This window comes from Electrona antarctica, assembly GCF_951216825.1.
Source record: "Electrona antarctica genome assembly, chromosome: 14".
Taxonomy (NCBI): Eukaryota; Metazoa; Chordata; class Actinopteri; order Myctophiformes; family Myctophidae; genus Electrona; species Electrona antarctica.
This window is the reverse complement of record NC_136795.1, coordinates 45645002-45663520: the sequence shown is the minus strand read 5'-3', so window position 1 is coordinate 45663520 and position 18519 is coordinate 45645002. Positions and strand designations below refer to the sequence as shown.

Sequence of the window (18519 nt, the reverse complement as noted above, 5' to 3'; positions counted from 1 at the left end):
TAACTTCCTCCTCACACAGTGACACATTCACCTCTTTACTTCTCTATTCGGACGTCAACAAACATGAAAAGCGAACTTCACTCTTCAATGACGACCGCCACACAGCATAGATATGTAGCCACTGAGAAGGGACACCTTAAAAAAAGGTACCATTCCATTTTAGATCCTATTCAAGATGTGAATGCTGTGGTTAAAATTGACTGACGTTTCGAAACGCTCGAAACGTCAGTCAATTTGTTGTGCAAATAAAGGCACCTCACAAGCATCGGAGCCCACAGTGTGCAGGTATCTTATTTTCTTTATCTGTGAATACTACTACTCATCGCTCAGCACCTTCCCAAGTTGGGATTGGATGTGCATGTCTTTGTACCTTTTTCTTTTAGTTATATCATTACATCACAAATGTGACAGCCTCTACACAACATTCCCCACAAGTAGTAAGAAGAAACCAATGACGCTACACGATCGTTGAGTTGGCAGCCGCAGGCCAAGACCAGGGCATGGATCGTCCTCAACAGGAAGAAGATATCAATAACACAATCTAGAAACACTCAGTTACAAGTAAAAAAAAAAAAAAAAAAAAAAAGTCTGTTGGTACAAGTGAAAGTAGCCTACTCATGCAGAATGTTCCATTTCACAAGAAAATAGCAGTCAGACCTGTCAAACTATGCACTTCCAAAACTCAGAGACATGCCACCACCTATAAATTCAAACCCACCTCTGGAATATTGCTATAGCTTTAATTTATTTTATTCCATAGTCTTAGTTTTTCTCTAATAAAGTTGTTTTTATTTGTTTTCTCATGTTCTCCTTGAAAAGTGTCTTTAAGTACTCAGAGAAGCATTATATAAATAATATTATTATCACTATTATTATTACTACTTGTTTTATTGCCTATGCTTATGTAGTCACTATTCATTGATTCACTCATATCCAAATTTGGGAAAAAAGCTCACTGCTCAGGTCAAATAGGCCTATTGATATGCGATTAAAATGTGATTAATTGAGATGAATTAATCAATCACAAAGCCTCCAATTAATTAGATGTTTTTTAATGAAGTCCCAACCCTATTCTTTATAGCTCTAGCTTCAAATAAAAAATATATAGAAGGTTAAATGTGTCAGATCGCATCGTATCGAATCGCATCGCATCAAATTCCATGAAGTTCCACAAAATCGAAATCGTATCGATTTGGACTGAATCGAATCGAATCGAATCGTTCTGTATATAAAATGTATCGTCCCCGAATCGCATCGTAGCCCATGCGTATCGATACGTATCGAATCGTCTTGTAAGGGAGAGATGCACACCACTACTTTTTTTGTATTAAACAAAATCTACAATAACTAATAGTGATGCACCGAATATTCGGCCACAGAAAATATTCAGCAGAAAATGGCTAAAAAATATTTTTCGGCCTATTCAGTTTAGGCCCAAATAGGCAGAAAATATATCACCGAATAGTGTATGCAATTAATGCATTCAAAAGAGCTGAATAAATGTTTTATGGACCCATAATAGTGATTATGATTTAAGTTAAGTTTTGCCATAACCATTCCTTTTGCCATAAATCAGGTAGCTTTAAGGTCGGCCATGACAGCAATGGTAGGAAAAAAAGATATATAATATTAATCATATTCGGATTTTCGGTATTCGGTTTTCAGCCATCCGTTTCCTATATTCGGTATTCGGTTTTGGCCAAGAATTTCCCTTTCGGTGCAAAGTACAATATTTTCCTCTGTAGAAGTAAAAGCATTTATATTTGGAAAAACTCCAGTAAATATGCCTCAAATGTGTACCCGAGTACTTTCCGCCAGTGCTAACCACGGCCAAGTTTGAGGTCGTACAACACCTCGCCGATTCCGACTAGTCGGCAGTCGTTCCCCACCAGGAGACACAGCAGACGAAATGTGGCACGATCACGTGCCACATTTCATAGCTCAATAACAGACATGAGGTCAGACGCGATCACACAGTTCTTTATTGTAAATGCTGGAAAAGTCAATGAGAATAAACATTTCCATAGTTCTCTTTTTAAGGTGGGACAGGTGCGTTGAATGGCCTGTTGTTGTTAATAACAGCATCATCTCTAGCTCCGTATAGTGTCTACGATTTCATAAAAATAGAATATGACAGGTAAGGCTCTATTTGAAAACCAGAAAAATAAAAACAAGAGGCAGATAGTCATGAAGTAGACTGTGAATACTAAATACAAAAAGTGCATGACCAAGTGTGTGTCACGCAGTGCAGAGCAAAAAAAAAAAAAGGGAAAATGGAGGACACTCAAAACAAAATATTACATTGACACAAAATAATAACAGGTTAATAAATTAATCTCAAAGAAAGGAAATGTGCACCACACCCATGAACTTTATGCTGTTAAAAAAAATGGCTTTGCTGTGTTGCTGTGTGTGCAGTGTGAAGAGCTGCAGGCCATTCACCGTGGCAAACTAACCTTCAGCTATCTGGTAGCTGGGAGACACCGTCCTAAAAACACAGGAGGAATATACAACTGCAGTCCCTTTTCACTGTTACCGGTGCGTGTTTGCTGCCCTCTTCTGCCTCTGATCTATTCTACACAACAATCTAAATAATAATAATAATAATACTGACCTGAGGGGGGGGGGACCAAACGTCTGGATTTACAATCATCTGTTAATTCAACCACCGACTACTAATGTCTGACCTGGACTAGACGAGACCAGCAGAACCCAGAATGCCTGCAGTTAACATTTTGAATGTTTTCTTACTTGATATTGCCCAAGAACCTCTCACATGCCCCGATCAACAAAAGAGGGAGAACATAACTTGGCTTACAAATAATAAACATTGTTCTTCAGTTTCAAATGTATATAAAAATTAAATCTATGGTTTCCGTCTTCTTGTATGTTTTCATTATTATTATTTTCTTTTGGGGGCGGGGGGGGGGGGGATGAGGTGTGCCTGAGGCCACGGGATTGGTTGGTTGGGTTGTCTTTTAGTCTTTCGGGGAAACGAGGGTGGAGGAGGAAGAATTTGTCTCATGCGTTTGAGGGGGCCGTTCATCGCTGCTTGAGCAGCGCTCTGTACATGGCGAAGCCCAGCACGGCGCAGACGGTGGCGCCCACGCTCGCTCGGAGCCAGAACGTCGAGTTCTTCACGTCCGCTTGAGCCATGTGCCTGTGTCAGAGTGAAAGGGAGAGAGGGAGAAAGAAATTAAGATAAAAAAAAACAAACAAAAAAACAGTTTTAAATCAAAATTGGGACCAGTTGCCAAATGACAAAACAAAAAGTCAATTTCCGTCACACATGGAAACCTCCTGGCAGAGTCCATTTCCCATAAATCAAAGGTTTTCAAAGTGGGAGCTGCCAGGGAGTTCCGGCATTTATATATTGGCTCCGTCATGGGGGAAATACTTATAGCTAGGGCTTGTAGATCTGCTACCTTTCATACTTGTGAGTAAGTATGGTGTTAATAAAAAAAAAAAAAGATGAATATGGAGATAGAAGGTTTCTGTCCGACAGCAACGATACATTGCGGTTCTTGCCATGGAAAGACTTGGGAACCCATGGCCCTACATCAAGACCTTATCCAGTATAAAAACTACTACATTTGTTTCCATCACACATGCTCGGCAACAACAGGCTTTTCTCTTGTCATTTGGCGTGGCTTGGGAGGCAGGATGAAACACAGCGAAGCAGCAGCAGGGTGAACAGAGGAGTGATGTTGCCTGTGGGACGCAGAGACAGAGGCAAAGAGGCTGACGTTCTAAGTTCTAACGTATAGCTAATACACACAGATGGGCAAAAACAAAACAGAGGAAACAATTCAGACCTTTGCTAAGGAATAGTCGTGTAACACCCACCTCCGCTCTGAAACATTGTCTCATTTCATGTCAGCTGGCTTATCCTTCGACATGCCATTCGACAATAATTGGTAATTACATTCTTCAACCTCTGGGAAACAGTGTGTTTTCAGCGCCATGTTTGACGACAACTAAGCATAGCATAGCTGTGCAGACTATGATACCTCTTAGTATGAGGTATAAAGTACAGCAGCCTTGTGTTCATACAACAGAAAGATTGGGTATTGGTTAAGACTGACGTTATGTATCTTTCAGGACCCTTCAATGCTTCGTCTCAACCATTACTCTTGGTGTCAGCCACCACGGTGTATTTCTTGACATTCCGTTTCTCTCCAAAGTTGAACGTTGCCACCACTGTTGGAGCAGCCATAAACTACACAGGTTCATCCCGATGTTCTGGGCATCTTTGCGTTACACTTTCCCATTCATTGTCGTAGAAGAGCCGACTGTTTACACCGCAGATATGTCGTCTCCGCCTACAGGAAATACGTTGCCTGCGACAATGAGACCCTTTTCTGAATCGGTCTATATCCGCACAGTCTCACACACACATCTCTCTAGGTCATCCTCAGACGAGCCCTCCATCGTTGGTTCCAGTCATCCAGGTTCTCCATATCTGGCCAGTTCGCTGGAGTTTCATTGCACTCCTGCGTCTTTCTTGAGTACATCCACGTATGTTAACCCCTTTTGGTGTTTTAAGCATTATGTAATACTTTAGCTATTGAAAAATAGCAGATCTACAAGCTCATAGCGCGCCACCGAGTGGCGCGCTACGAGTTTGTAGGTCTGCTATTGTTGAAAAATCGTGAAAATGTAGCACAAATCTTGGAATATATATTCTTTCAGAGCGTCTTTAACTCAAATCTTTGCTTCTGAGGGGTTCCTGTAACAACATATTTTCAGATGGGGGTCGGTGGCCAATTACATATCATTTTGGGGGTCCTTGACATGAAATATTGAGCACCACCACTGACATAGAAACAGGTATTTCAGAAAACTGTCATGATTTAGAGGACATTTTTTAAATTTCGATGTGAGGTCTAAATGGGTTAATAATGTGGGAGGTCCTCGTGCCCGGTGCCCTTGTGTAGCCCACTACAGACAGAGTCCTCAGTACGCAGCCAGGCAGACAAGCCAACCACTCACGGAATAGGCCCCAAATGTCAGTTGCTCTAGTTGAGGCCATTGACACACATGAGAATTCTTGTACAATTCGTCACCGGCAGCAGTACCTCTCTTGAAACAAATGTCGCCGACTCAGACGGTCTAAGATTTAAGATTTCTGCATGGTCCTATGTATGGTTGTATTAGCAATTAAATTAATCTGTGCTAGTCGCTATGTTACAGACACAGTCACCAACATAGTGTACACACACACACACATGTTCCACACACATACTGGCGTACACAACCCACCCCCATCTACACGCGCGCGGGTCCTCTGCCCTTAGGTCTGCGCTCTGTCTTTACCTGTGTGGAAGAGGCTGGGGTGGTTTAGCAGAGGCCTCCATGTAGATGGATTCCTCTACGTGGGAGATGGCTGTAACCTGATGACTCAGGCCGAGATCATCCTCCTCAGCCAGCAGGTAGGACCCCACACCCTCCACCCAGCCCCGTAGCCTTACAGTACACACACACACGCACGCACACACACACACACACACACCCACAACGGGCACAGACAGAACACATACACACAGTACACACACACACACACACACACGAATACAGTAGGCAACTTCAACCTCCACCCAAACACCCCACCCTCACCTGACAACACAAACCATGAGCCCAAATCAAACCTGGTCAAATAAAACGGCATTCGAAGAAAAGAAACACACTGCGTCAGCCAGGCTAATACACACACCGCATTTACACACCGCATGGCAGCCACAGCTGAGGACTGTTCCTAGTACATGGTTATCTAATCAAATTCATTGCAGGGTTTGTTTGGTTTAGTTTTGACAAATGCATGACCCACCATCCCTATTTTTGTATGTTTTAATAGTACTACAAATTGATCCTGAATATGTAAAGATTATGTATACAAGCTACGAGTGGTCTGGACTATTAAGCCTAACTTATGGTTCTATGCTGATGGGGAAAATGAATGTTCTCTTAGATCAGGGTTCGTGGGCAGAGACGATCAATATCTGGACGACAGTTAGCTGTGGTCAAGTAAAAAGTGAATTTGACACTTTCCAACAAGGTTTCTTTAGTTGCAAAACGGAAGAAGATCCAAGGCACTCTGTTGCAGTAGAGTATAAAAAGCCTTTATTTAAATGGCACCAGCTCGGCAAAGAGCGTTAAAAAAAAAACGTCCAACACGTTTCGGCTGTCGACTGCAACAGAGTAGCCTTGGATCTCCTTCTATTTAGCCATTATCGAACCCTCGCCAACCAACACCCGTTTACAGTTTGTATAAGCACACAGACCACGGCAGCACTTCCTGTTCTTTGCATTCAAGGTTTCTTTAGTTATTCTAAGTAAAACATGTCATGGTTCCTCAGAAGAACCATGACATGCTGTGTACAGTAGCGGCACTGGAAGGTTTTACTGTAACAAACAAATCGCTCTGATGGCCAACTAGACATTAACGTTATTCATCTGCCTATATGATCCTTAGCAACTTCTCATTTTTGTTGATGAAGTCTTGAAAGAACTTTGTTGGTGGAGCTGAATAATAATAGATGACATGCAGGGAGGTGGAAGATAAATGCAGAAGGTGAATCGCGAGTCATCGGCCGCATTTGAACCCATGTTGTCATAATGTAGATCTGGGTAAGAAGAACCTACATAATTACAACATGGGTTCAAATGCTGGCTCTACGTTGCCTGACCCCAACCCTGACCCGTGCCAACAGGCAACAATGCGGAACCTTAATTCTGGGCCAGCCAAACCCACTTACAGTTGAACTGCTGTCAATGTGGTGTGTATATATGACCGTGATATACCTCATTAAATGACCACTCCCAATGACAAATACATTCTTATTATACTTTCAACTGAAAAAGTGTCAATGCGTCAAAACGTTTGTTTTTTTAATATTTTATGACGTGGTCGTTTTTACAAAGTATAAATTAAGCCGTATGCCAGAAATGGATAGTTTAGTGTCATGATCATGCTATTAATGGTCAACTCCCACGGCCGCAGGTTAAAGGAGACATCACTAGAGTTGTTCCGATACCAAAGCCAGTATCGGAAAAGCTGCCGAATCTGCCTGAAATGCTATCAGTGAGTCATGCCAGTCTAGTTCCGATACCATGTAATTTATCACAAGGATACGTCATTTACGGTAATCGATTATTTTGTATTTTGAATGCTTTAGTTGATGTTACTGCACTACCGTTTTAGTCTTACTGTAATATTTACATTATTACGTGTAGCTGCAGTTTAACAATTATTAATGGAATTCATATTTATTCCTAGAATGTCAAGTGGCTTCTCAAACCTTGGTATCGGATCGGTACTCGGTATTGACCGATACTACGCAAGTTGCTGGTATCGGGAATTTGGTATCGGGAAGAAGAAAATGGCATCGGTACGTCTCCGGACATCACCAGGACACAGCGATAACTGGGCATGCCTGGGCCCCTGAATACGCACCCAGAAGTTTTTTTTACTTTGTTTACGTTTTGTCCTAACCAAGCCATTGCAGGCCGCAATATCACCGGTGAATGTAGCAGGCCAAATCCAAAGAAAAAAACAGTTCACGCACAACGTAACTTCATTCAAAGTAAGCCAACACAAAAAGGATCACGCCACCACCACCCCTCTCTCCCCTTGTATAACCCATTTTGGGCGGGAACCCCTTTTGGTGTTTTAAACATTACGTTATAATTTAGCTATTGAAAAATAGCAGATCTACAAGCTCATAGCGCGCCACCGAGTGGCGCGCTACGAGCTTGTAGATCTGCTATTTTTCAAAAATCGTGAAAATATTTATTTCAGAAAACTGATTTTCTTTTTATATATTTCGAGGTCAGGCCCAAATGGGATAAACACTACTATACTATCCAGTCTGCAAGGGACTGGCACCTAACCCCTACCACCAGCAGATGGCGACATCGCGCCAAGGCAAGCCCTAGGTTGTGGCTAGTAGTAGTACTGAAAGCCAGTTAAAAAGAACACTGTATGAGGCAATAGGCATGCAGAATGATTATGATATAATATGCTGACGAACAAACTGCATCAGCACTGGGTGGACACATGCAGGAAGAAGAGGAAGAGAGGCAACCAGACATGCATGTGTGAACACCTACAGAGATGGGAGGGAGGGGAGGGAAAAAACACAAGAACAGGAAAACGGTACAACATAGAAAAACAGCATGGAATTAAAAAGGGTGGTGATTGGTGGGTACAGTAATAAATCAACATCAATGTTTTGATTTAGCATTTCATGTAAAACACACCAGACAAATCAGTTAGGGCGTTGTAGAGAATAAACTCACAAGAGAAGACGATTAACCCATTAAAAAACGGGAAAGTGTATCATTTTAGATTTTAGCTATAATATAGCTAAAGTTTCAGTCAAAATTGCATGTTGCTATATAAATATAAATATATATATTTATTTTTTCCCCTGAAAACTAACATCTGCCTTTTTTTTGGGTCTAATTCTTGAAAGGGTGAGAACTAGCCTACAAATGTAGAAGGCATTTACAGAAAAGGCTGCAACAATTGAATGCAATTAGAATGTATAATAGTGCTCTAATCAAGAAGCTCAGTGGCTCTTGGAACATTACGGAGGCATCTCCAAGACATTTGAATGACTTTTTCCAAAAGGAAAAAGTTAAAAACGCCTCTCTTGTGGGTTTGGCGGAAGAAATGTAACGAGTTTAACTTCAAGACTGAAAACGTCATAGGCAAACATTCATCCATGCACTTTGTTTCCATTATTGATGCAGGTGGTCAAGTAGCAAAGAGACACGAATGCAGTATGCACAAGAAGAAATGAAAACATTGTTTTTTATAATGATTAAGAAGGAGCCAAACGTGTACACATGCAGAAATCAATGAGGTTTTCAGCTTTCTTTCAGGAGTGTGACAAAAGCACAAACCAAACTACAGAGCAGTGGTTTTGCGTTTCGTTCACTCGCTATGCAAACTATGCAGCTTTAGATTTTTTTTTGCAGTGTAAGATAAGATTTACGATTTGCATATCCACCTCAGGTGACCGGCAATCTAGGGCCAGAAGGCTTCCAGCCATCCAAAGCATGTTTTGGTTTGGTCCCTTGGTTACACACGTTTCCTAAATCCCTAGACTTGGTTTTATAAAAGGGTTTCTATCTATTCAATGGAATTGATATTTCGAATAGCATTCAATGTATATATAATAGTGGATGGGCAACACACACTACAATGGCAGCCATAGTATGGAGACATAAAGTCTGTACAAACTACTTTTACATGTCTTTGTGCAATTCTTAATATCTTTTCTAGGTCTTAGAATAAGGTTCACGTCACGTCCACATGGTTCACTGTTCAAAAGAGTTCTATTATTTCATAGATAGCCAGGATCCTCGCTATATGCACACGTACAATTCCTTAACGATTCCCTCTTAACCCCTTTTGGGCGGGAACCCCTTTTGGTGTTAGCATTATGTTATGCTTTAGCTATTGAAAAATAGCAGATCTACAAGCTCATAGCGCGCCACCGAGTGGCGCGCTACGAGCTTGTAGGTCTGCTATTTTTGAAAAATCGAAGAACGACTGACATAGAAACATATCTTTTTCAGAAAACTGTCAGGATGTAGAAGACATTTTTAAAATCTGATCTCAGGTCAAAATGGGTTAATGGTCCGATTCCTTAACAGTTCCCTTTAACTCATACATAGCTAAATGGCAGTAGCAATAGTTCAGCACAGGCTAACATAGATTTGTTCTATTTTGATTTTTTTTTCTCCCAATGTTAACGATTTCTATAGGGGGTTCCAAATGGACCCTTTCAGGTCCATTTGTAAACTCTCAGTTATGGTGGTCCTTGGAATTAAAAGGTTTGAGAACCACCAGTATAGTAACTGTATAGCAGACGTGAAGTCCACATACCAGCTCTGACAGTGTGATCAAAACAGTTCCAACATCATGGAACAGTTTCCGGTTCTTCAATGTTCGATCCGGTTCCCGGATCCCACGCCCATGTGAACCAATGTTAAAAGAAATAGGTAAATTATCCCATGTCACAACCCACTGGGACACAATGCGACACGTTGTGTTGTGGGCTTGTAGATCGGCCATTTGACACAGCTTCGAATTCTCGGGCCTATTAATGACATGCCCAAAATAGGTAGGCGAGTTCGGAAGTGGTTAGGACATGGTGCAAGTGAGTACTATTCATGCAGACTCCCAAACGTCACCGCACACCGTTTCCCTCACCTGGCCAGTAGCCGAGGTGCTAGCTCACGCAGTTTGGTCAGGCTGCAGCCCCGAGTCAGGCTGGACAGAAGGGAGGTGGGTGGGGTGGAGCTGGGGCGAGAGACCAAGACACAACCTGACCTAGGGCATTAAGCAACTAGTCGACTAGTTTACTAGTCGACTAGTAAATCCGCTAGTCGACCTTGTTGGTACTAGTTGACTAGTTGATAAGAAAAAAAATTCCCCCCCCCCCCCCCCGATTTTGTAGGCCTCAAGATCAGGTAGATTATAGTTATAGTCACCAATGTACACAATTTTTAAATGTACAAATATTTATTAATTGGGTGACTTCAGTTTTCTCCGCTGTTTTCTACCAGGGTGGGGAGGGGCGGAGAGGGGGGCAGTGGGCGGGCGCGGCTCAGATCGGTGAACCGATATTATCCGGTGCATTGCTCATGCGGCACCGCCCCTCTATACCAGAAAGCACGCTGGCTGGGCCAGGCTACAACCTGACCTAACCCCCCGGGCCTAGGGGACACTCAATCACAACCTGACCTATAGCTAGCTAACCCCCAGGCTGGCTCAGCTCATCAGGATGACGTGGCCGGAGCCTCACCTGGTGCAGCCATGCAGGTCAAATTCCTCATACTTTGCAAAATGAAAATACATATTATGAACGCTTTCAATGAACCAATAAAACCTAACAGCGATTAACTGGACGCCTTCGATTGGACAGCTGGCAATAACCAGATGAACCATTTACTTTATATAAAATAATATCTAAACCACTGCAGCCAGTGGAGAGATATTACTGTTAAGTTCTCCTATTCTTTGTAGTGGATATGCAAAGTAAACCAGACTTAACAAGTAGCATTAAGGGACAGTAATGGAGCTTTTTTTTTAGTGTTAAGAAGAGAGCTCATGTTAGAGAGGTGGCTCTGTGGCCCAAACCCCATGGAGCAGAGGCTACTCCAAAGGATAGAGACAGAGAGAAGGAAGGTGAAGGCTATGTTAAACCACTAGGGCGATATATATATATATATCTCTAGGCAATAATGAGACCTGTTGAACACGACCCTGCGGAGGTGAGCCTTAATACTGTGCAGTAGTTCCGACTTGAGGAGGCTCTGAGACAGGCAATAGGTGCACCTGTTGCAGGTGCACATGCAGCGGAGACGGGCATGGCTGCGGAGAGACACACGTAGACACACACACACACACACACACACACACAGACACACACGCATACAAACACACGCACGCACATCCCCAAACATACATATGCCCACATAAAGAGGTCAAAGCCTCGATCGTCTATGGTTGACAAAATGTTCAGCCAAATACCGGTCAGGGAAAAAGAGGATCATTCATGGTGACATGGTAAAAAAAGAAAATAGTGTACAGCCGCCATTAGCTTGTAAATCCTTGAATATTACTTTCATCAAAGTAAATAACAAAATACAACAAGCGACAATTAAAAGATCTCTAAAGCACCTTTGCGATCACAGTCAATTTAAGGAGAATAGGAAAGGAAAGCCACAAACAAAAAGGGAGGGGGGGGGCGTCAATGAGACCAGGTTAAAGGTGACATGTAAGACAGTTTAATACTAAAGACCTCAAAGTCTCAGGCTATTATTCATGCACTGAAAAAACATACTTTGATAACCATTTCCTCTCTGTAGTCTATAACTGACTGTAGAACCATTGCGTTGTAGACATTCCATTTCTAAATTAACTAAAAGTCAGGGTATGCCGGTTGCTGCCCAGATAGTCCGTTGGACCACATAATCAAGCCAGCGCGCTCGAGTCAAAATTACAGAGCTGACCAAGTGATTACCTCTGAATCCCTGCCTTGCTCCAAATACCTGTTACTCCTGCTCCGCATCACAGTTGAATCTAATAGTCTTAGTATCACACATAATAGGATCTGTGCAGTTGTTAAGCCACGATTAACACACGCGTGTCCAATTTGGTTCGCATTAATCAGCTTTGAAGTGTAATCCGATGAGAAAGCCTTAACCCATTTTGGGCGGGAACCCCTTTTGGTGTTTTAAACATGTTATAATTTAGCTATTGAAAAATAGCAGATCTACAAGCTCATAGCGCGCCACCGAGTGGCGCGCTACGAGCTTGTAGATCTGCTATTTTTGAAAAATCGTGAAAATATTTATTTCAGAAAACTGGAGGATTTAGAAGATTTTTTTTAAATTTTGAGGTCAGGCCTAAATGGGTTAAGGAGTCAATAAGTCTCTCCAGAAGCTGGATGTAGTCAATGGACTTGGACGAGCACCACGTCAATAGCTAGCATGCACACGCAGAACTGACTAGGGAGCTTTACTGTGAGACTAAACAGACAACAGAGCTAAGGTATTTATGTAATCTGTGTCCCCCTTTCATCACAAACGCCTTATCAACATATCATATATCAACTAACCAAAAGGCCAAAGATAACAAAGCAATCTCTATTGTGCTGGAGATGTGTTGGATCAAGTACACCCCACGCAGACAGAAACTGCGGGGATTCCTGAAATCCAACTTCCCTGATTGTACTGGCTTTTTTTTAATAGATAAAAAAGACTAAGCCGGGTTTGTTAACCTTCCAAATTGTACCAGTGTAGAACAGTCAAGCTTAACCCGACACAACCAAAAACGTACCAGCATTTTTGGCTGGTATTTCCCATCCTGACTACATACTTACAGTACGCGTCCCCGTTTTTACTACCCACTTTCGCACCAGTGAGAGGGGGGGGGGGGGCAAGGTGACGGACCTAGTTACAGTTAGATGAGTCGTGAAAACTCCTGCATTTGATTTATTCCATTAGATTAGAATATAGACCATTTTATGGTTTCATCCAGAATGAAAACATTCTGAGGTAAATGAGTTATGTTTTAGTTATTCAAATATGCTACTGGCTGTATTCTTGGAAAAATACAAAAAGATACTCCTATGGAAAGGCTTTACTTATATTTAGTATGCTTTAGTATATCCTATGTAAGGTTTAACCTCGTCAGATAATCCCCACATAGTGTAAATTTACGAGAAATTCAAAGTTTCAACACCAAAGTAGGCTATAGTAGTAGTTGTGAATTAGCAAACTGGACATTTGGACTGAATGTTTCCTTTATCCTCGTGTTGGGCTTCTGTTTGACGATTTTTTTTTCCTTTTTCTATTGTTTCTCATAAGCGCAGCTCCGTCGTGCTTCACGTTCCACACAGCCGTCTGCCTTGACTTCTGTGTGCTGACTGCTGCGGGCCCGGTGTGGGCTAGCCCCTCCCACCCCTCACTGGTGTGAAAGTGGGTAGTAAAAACGGGGACGCGTACAGCATAGCGTCAATGACTGAGGGCAAAGCTTCACTGCTAAACGGAAAGGCCCGTGTGCCAGCCAGGACAGTCACGCACAGGAGCAGACAGTGATGATGGATACAGTGGTATTCACACACATACAGTACGGGGGGGGGGGGCGTCTCCAGTCAGTTAGAAAGGGATGAGAAAAGCGTGATAATAATAATAAAAAGGTTAAGTGAGGGGCGGGTCACGGGAAAGGTTTACTACTCACGGGTACATGGCCATCGTGGTGAGTTTGGTGTAGATGTCTTTGCCGGGCGCGTCGGCGGTGTTGCAGGTGAACGGCTGGGGCGGGTGGAGCTTGTGCTTGTGGCAGAAGGCCAGCGGCGCGAGGTGGTAGTGCTGCCGCACCTCGTGGAGGTCCGACTTGGCGGAGATCATCATGCACGGCGTCTTGCTGTCCATGAAGTATTGCTGCAAGACACGGGAGCACGTCAGATGTCACTCAGGAAAGCCGGATATACTGTATATACACACCCCCTTCGCTTGGCAGCGGCACGCAGCCAGTGTTGATTTTGTCGACGGATACTATGACGAAAAATGTTTCGTCGACTACCTTTCATCACTGACGAAAACTAAGCTAGGACGACGAAAACTGGGACTAAAAATATTGACAATTTCGTCAACAAATAAAAACTAGACTAAAATGTTAGGAAACGAAAGGACTAGTGGCCAAGAGATCCAGTATAAGTCATTTTACACTTGGTTGCATGCTGAAAATAGCCGATCTACAAGCTCACAACGCGATCAGGTATTTTCAGCAAGTGTAAAATCAGTCACTACGACAGCATCAAGGCCCACCAAAACACATTTTAGTCGACTTTAATCAACTGTAGATTTTGTAGACTAAAATCTTATGATATTTAGTCAACTAAGACTAGGATAAAACCTTCCAGGTGACTAAAACTAAATGAGAACTATTCAAGAGACTATGACTAAAACTAAAATCGGCTGCCAAAATCAACACTGCATGCCGCTTGGATGCAATGCAATCGTACCTTTTTCCACGCTTTGCTAATCGTTGCAGAGCCTTGCATCGTGTTACGGTCAAAATGTAGCATTTCGGTCCGTTCTATATTGTCCCTTTTTGGGGAAATATTTCCTCCCATAAAACACAGGCGCAGTATACTTAACAGTTCTACTGCGTAATCCGAGTTTCCCGCATTATAATCAAATATCCTACGCTGCCTGGATTGTTTTATTACCTTTAGATCATACGCTGAAGTATTTGGGCTTTTGATCCGTGAAAATCCGGTCCAAATCCGTTCCTCCGTTTGTTTTTGTACGATCGCACCACCCGCCATCTTGCTACACCACAAGCCGGCTCCATAAAACCACATACCATGAGGCCGTGTCTTCCGTTCACTTGCATTGGACTCAATTTCCCAGAAGCCCTAGCAGCCCAGCATAAGTTTCGATTTCCGGTTTTGAGATCAGAACACAAAGCTAACTCCCTCTGCTGCGCGGCAGAGGCGGACTTTTTTTATTATTATTAATGCGATGCGATTTAGACACAAAACAAATAGCGGGGATGTCGTATTACGCAGCATCGGAAAACACTGGAGTAAACAATTCTCGGCCGTCAAACTGTTAAACTGGCTAAATGATCAATGCTATATGTATACACAGTAAAGTCCTTAGTGTGCATTTAAGAGTATGCAAACGGAACCAAATTTGGGTCCATTTGGTTAACATTTTAAATGGACTCACTGAAAGCACACTATGGCGACAGTAGTCAATCTGATCAAGGGCATGTACAGTAGCCCGAAACGTCACAGCACTTAACCCATTTTGACCTGAGATCAGATTCTAAAAATGTCTTCTACATCCTGACAGTTTTCTGAAAAAGCTATGTTTCTACGTCAGTGGTTCTTCGATTTTTCAAAAATAGCAGACCTATTTTTCAATAGCTAAAGCATAACATAATGCTAACACCAAAATGGGTTCCTGCCCAAAATGGGTTAAAGGGTGAAATAAATGAATACATTCTTTAAATGGAGCCCATCAGTGTGCAGGCGTTTGTTAATTTTTCCACGTTCTTAATCCACGCACACACACACGCACGCACACACGCACCTTGTACACCTTGGCGCAGTATTCGAAAGAGCGAGGGTCGTTGACGTCGTATACCAGGCAAACCACGTCACACGCCAGATCTGAATCTGACAGGAAGTCAAAATCTGGCATCACCTCGTGGAGCTGGGAGCATGCGTACCGAGAGAGAGAGAGAGAGAGAGAGAGAGAGAGAGAGAGGGGATTAACTACACAGCACAATGATGCAAGACGATATGACGGTGTATAACTGTAATCTAGAAGTGCAGAGATACCCTCTCCCTGCCTGCCCTTACCAGTAGGTACTTCTCCTGACCATAGACATAGGTGGTGCTGATGGCGTAGAAGGACTTATGGTCTTCTTTGATCCTCCGGTGCCACTACGAATGGAAAAGAATCATCGTCAATTATACACATCTATCCCATTTAGGCCCGACGTCGAAATTTAAAAAATGTCTTTTTAAAATGTTTTTTTTTTCTGAAAAACCTCATGTTTCTATATCAGTGGTTCTCAATATTTCATGTCAAGGACCACAAACATTATATGTAATATGCCGCCGACCCCCCATCTGAAAATATATTGTTCCAGGGACCCTCCAGAAGCAAAGATTTGAGTTAAAAACTGAAACTCTTATATTCAAAGAATTGAGGCACATTTTCACGATTTTTCAAAAATAGCAGACCTACAAGAGCTTGTAGATCTGCTATTTTTCCAACAGCTAAAGCATAACATAATGCTTATAACACCAAAAGGGGTTCCCACCCAGAATGGGATATATACAGTAGCCCTTCACTTTACATCCATAGGCAGACTTGACAAACAAACAGCAGTCAAAGATCTGTTTCAAATCATGCACGTTGGTTTGAGGAGTTGAGGAAGTGCAGCAGAGATTCTCCCCGCGTATTAACATTAGTGTCCCCAACTCGCTATTCTGGGCACGTCATAATAGCCAAGCATTCAGCGGTAATAGACAATCTTAGGAGCTCACAGAGCTCACCATGACAGGGGGTTACTTGACACCAAGGTCTCAGAGACACTTGCCTGTCAGACAAGTACAGGTCAGGTTCTACTTGCCCAAAGGTCATGCCCCGAAAAGTAAATCGTCCATTATAAAATGATAGGTTACACTTCAATCTAATCGATAGCTGCAGAGTGGCGACAGACAGTCACTACAGTCACGACAGAATGAGTGAAACTGATAGTTGTAAAAAGGTAGCATTGTTCTTCTTGAATAGCCAATAATATTGAATGAAGATGGAATGCACTTGCCCGTCGGGCAACCTGGAAGCAAACTCCACTTGCCCGAACGTTTTATTTACTTGCCACAGGCAGTCGGCCAACCGCAGTCAACCCCATGTCTGGCTTCTGTGGCGATGTATTGGTGTATTGGTGTATTGGTGTACATTTTCTCATTCGGCTAGTGTCTTCTTTGGTGGACCTGCTTTACGTTTGGGTCTGCAGTTAGCAGCACCATAATAACCGACCACACACAACCTATAGACTTTAGAGTGCCAGATCTTTCTGGTACTGGTCTGCTATTTATGAAAAGTCGCGAAAATGTGGCTCATATCTTTGAATATATATATATTCTTTCAAAGGTTTTACATTTAACTCAAATCTTTGTTTCTGGAGGGTCCCTGGAACAACACATTTTCAGATGGGGGTCGGCGGCCAAATACATATAATTCTGGGGGTCCTTGACGTGAAAATGTTTGAGAACCATTGATACAGAAACATGGGGTTTTTCAGAAAACTGTCAGGATTTAGAAGACATTTGTAGAATCGTTCCCAGGTCAAAACGGGTTAATGGAATCCAGAGCGGACAAACGGCGGGGCATACAAAAGGATCTTAACACTTAGACCGCTACCATTTATTGAAAAATTAGGATCTAATTCACGCCAGCATTTTTTTAATTTGAGCTCTTATTTTGAAAAGCCGCCATTTCCGCTCCACAAACAGTAGTCTTAAGTTAGGAGTTTTCACACAGCTGGCCCGGCCTTGTTTACAATGTGAATCCAGGCCGGAGCTCCGGAGAGCTCTAGATCGTCAATTCTGTGACGTCAAAGAAACGCTGTTTTGACCAACAATGCCATCTGGGACAAGGAATAGGAGATACAGGCGATTGAAAGAAATGGATAGAATGGATTCTTATGGCGACGACGATCTAAGATGGGCGATCCAGTGCTGTGCTAACAACACAGCTAGCTAACCGGCTAACGTGAGTAGCATTATGGCTCGAGCAATCGAACACGCTATAAAAGCTCAATTGCCGAAGGCCATCGGCAATGGTGTTAAGCGTCAGTATCAAAATTAGGCTTCAATTGACTTTAATCGTCGCCAATGGCGCGGAGGGTGTTAAAAAACTTAAAAAAATGAAATAATAAAAAAGCAGGGATCTGTGCTGTCTGCTGACCTGCAGGTTCCTGCCCAGGAAGGCTTGCAGGAAGCCACTCTTGCCGCTGCCCCGCGCTCCCAGGATGTTGCAGCGGAAGACACTGCGCTGCGTCTGCTTCTTCTGCAGGTCGATGCGCTTGTTCCGCGTTACTGTGGAAGAGAAGGATGCAGACACATTTTAAACGTTTCAGTGCACAACCATTTTAACCCATTTTGACCTGAGATCAGATTCTAAAAATGTCTTCTACATCCTGACAGTTTTCTGAAAAAGCTATGTTTCTATGTCAGTCGTTTTTCGATTTTTCAAAAACAGCAGACCTACAAGCTCGTAGCGCGCCACTCGGTGGCGCGCTATGAGCTTGTAGATCTGCTATTTTTCAATAGCTAAAGCATAACATAATGCTAACACCAAAAGGGGTTCCCGCCCAAAATGGGTTAAGCAATAATTAATATGAATGAATAATAAAAAGGTAAGATGTTGTCCATCCCGGACTTAAGCGCTATACAGTATATACACACTTAT

At 42.6% G+C, this 18519-nt stretch overlaps 1 protein-coding gene across 8 annotated transcripts in view; it reads right to left on the bottom strand.

Moving 5' to 3' along the window:
• Positions 1 to 1964: 1964 nt before the first annotated feature.
• The window catches only part of rhot1a (ras homolog family member T1a), a 34958-nt gene continuing 18403 nt past the window's right edge, over positions 1965 to 18519 (bottom strand). The window contains exons 15-22 of one of the 8 annotated variants that reach the window (XM_079521026.1): positions 18016 to 18146; positions 15897 to 15980; positions 15625 to 15747; positions 13760 to 13962; positions 11264 to 11386; positions 10223 to 10312; positions 5317 to 5466; positions 1965 to 3160 (exon numbers count right to left, since the gene is read on the bottom strand). In XM_079521026.1, the coding sequence (XP_079377152.1) occupies positions 3043 to 3160; positions 5317 to 5466; positions 10223 to 10312; positions 11264 to 11386; positions 13760 to 13962; positions 15625 to 15747; positions 15897 to 15980; positions 18016 to 18146 (1022 nt within the window). In that variant the 3' untranslated portion in view covers positions 1965 to 3042. Of the gene's footprint in view, positions 3161 to 5316; positions 5467 to 7863; positions 8106 to 10222; positions 10313 to 11263; positions 11387 to 13759; positions 13963 to 15624; positions 15748 to 15896; positions 15981 to 18015; positions 18147 to 18519 lie in introns of those variants that run through there. The other 7 variants (XM_079521027.1, XM_079521028.1, XM_079521029.1 and 4 more) reach the window with 7 other exon arrangements.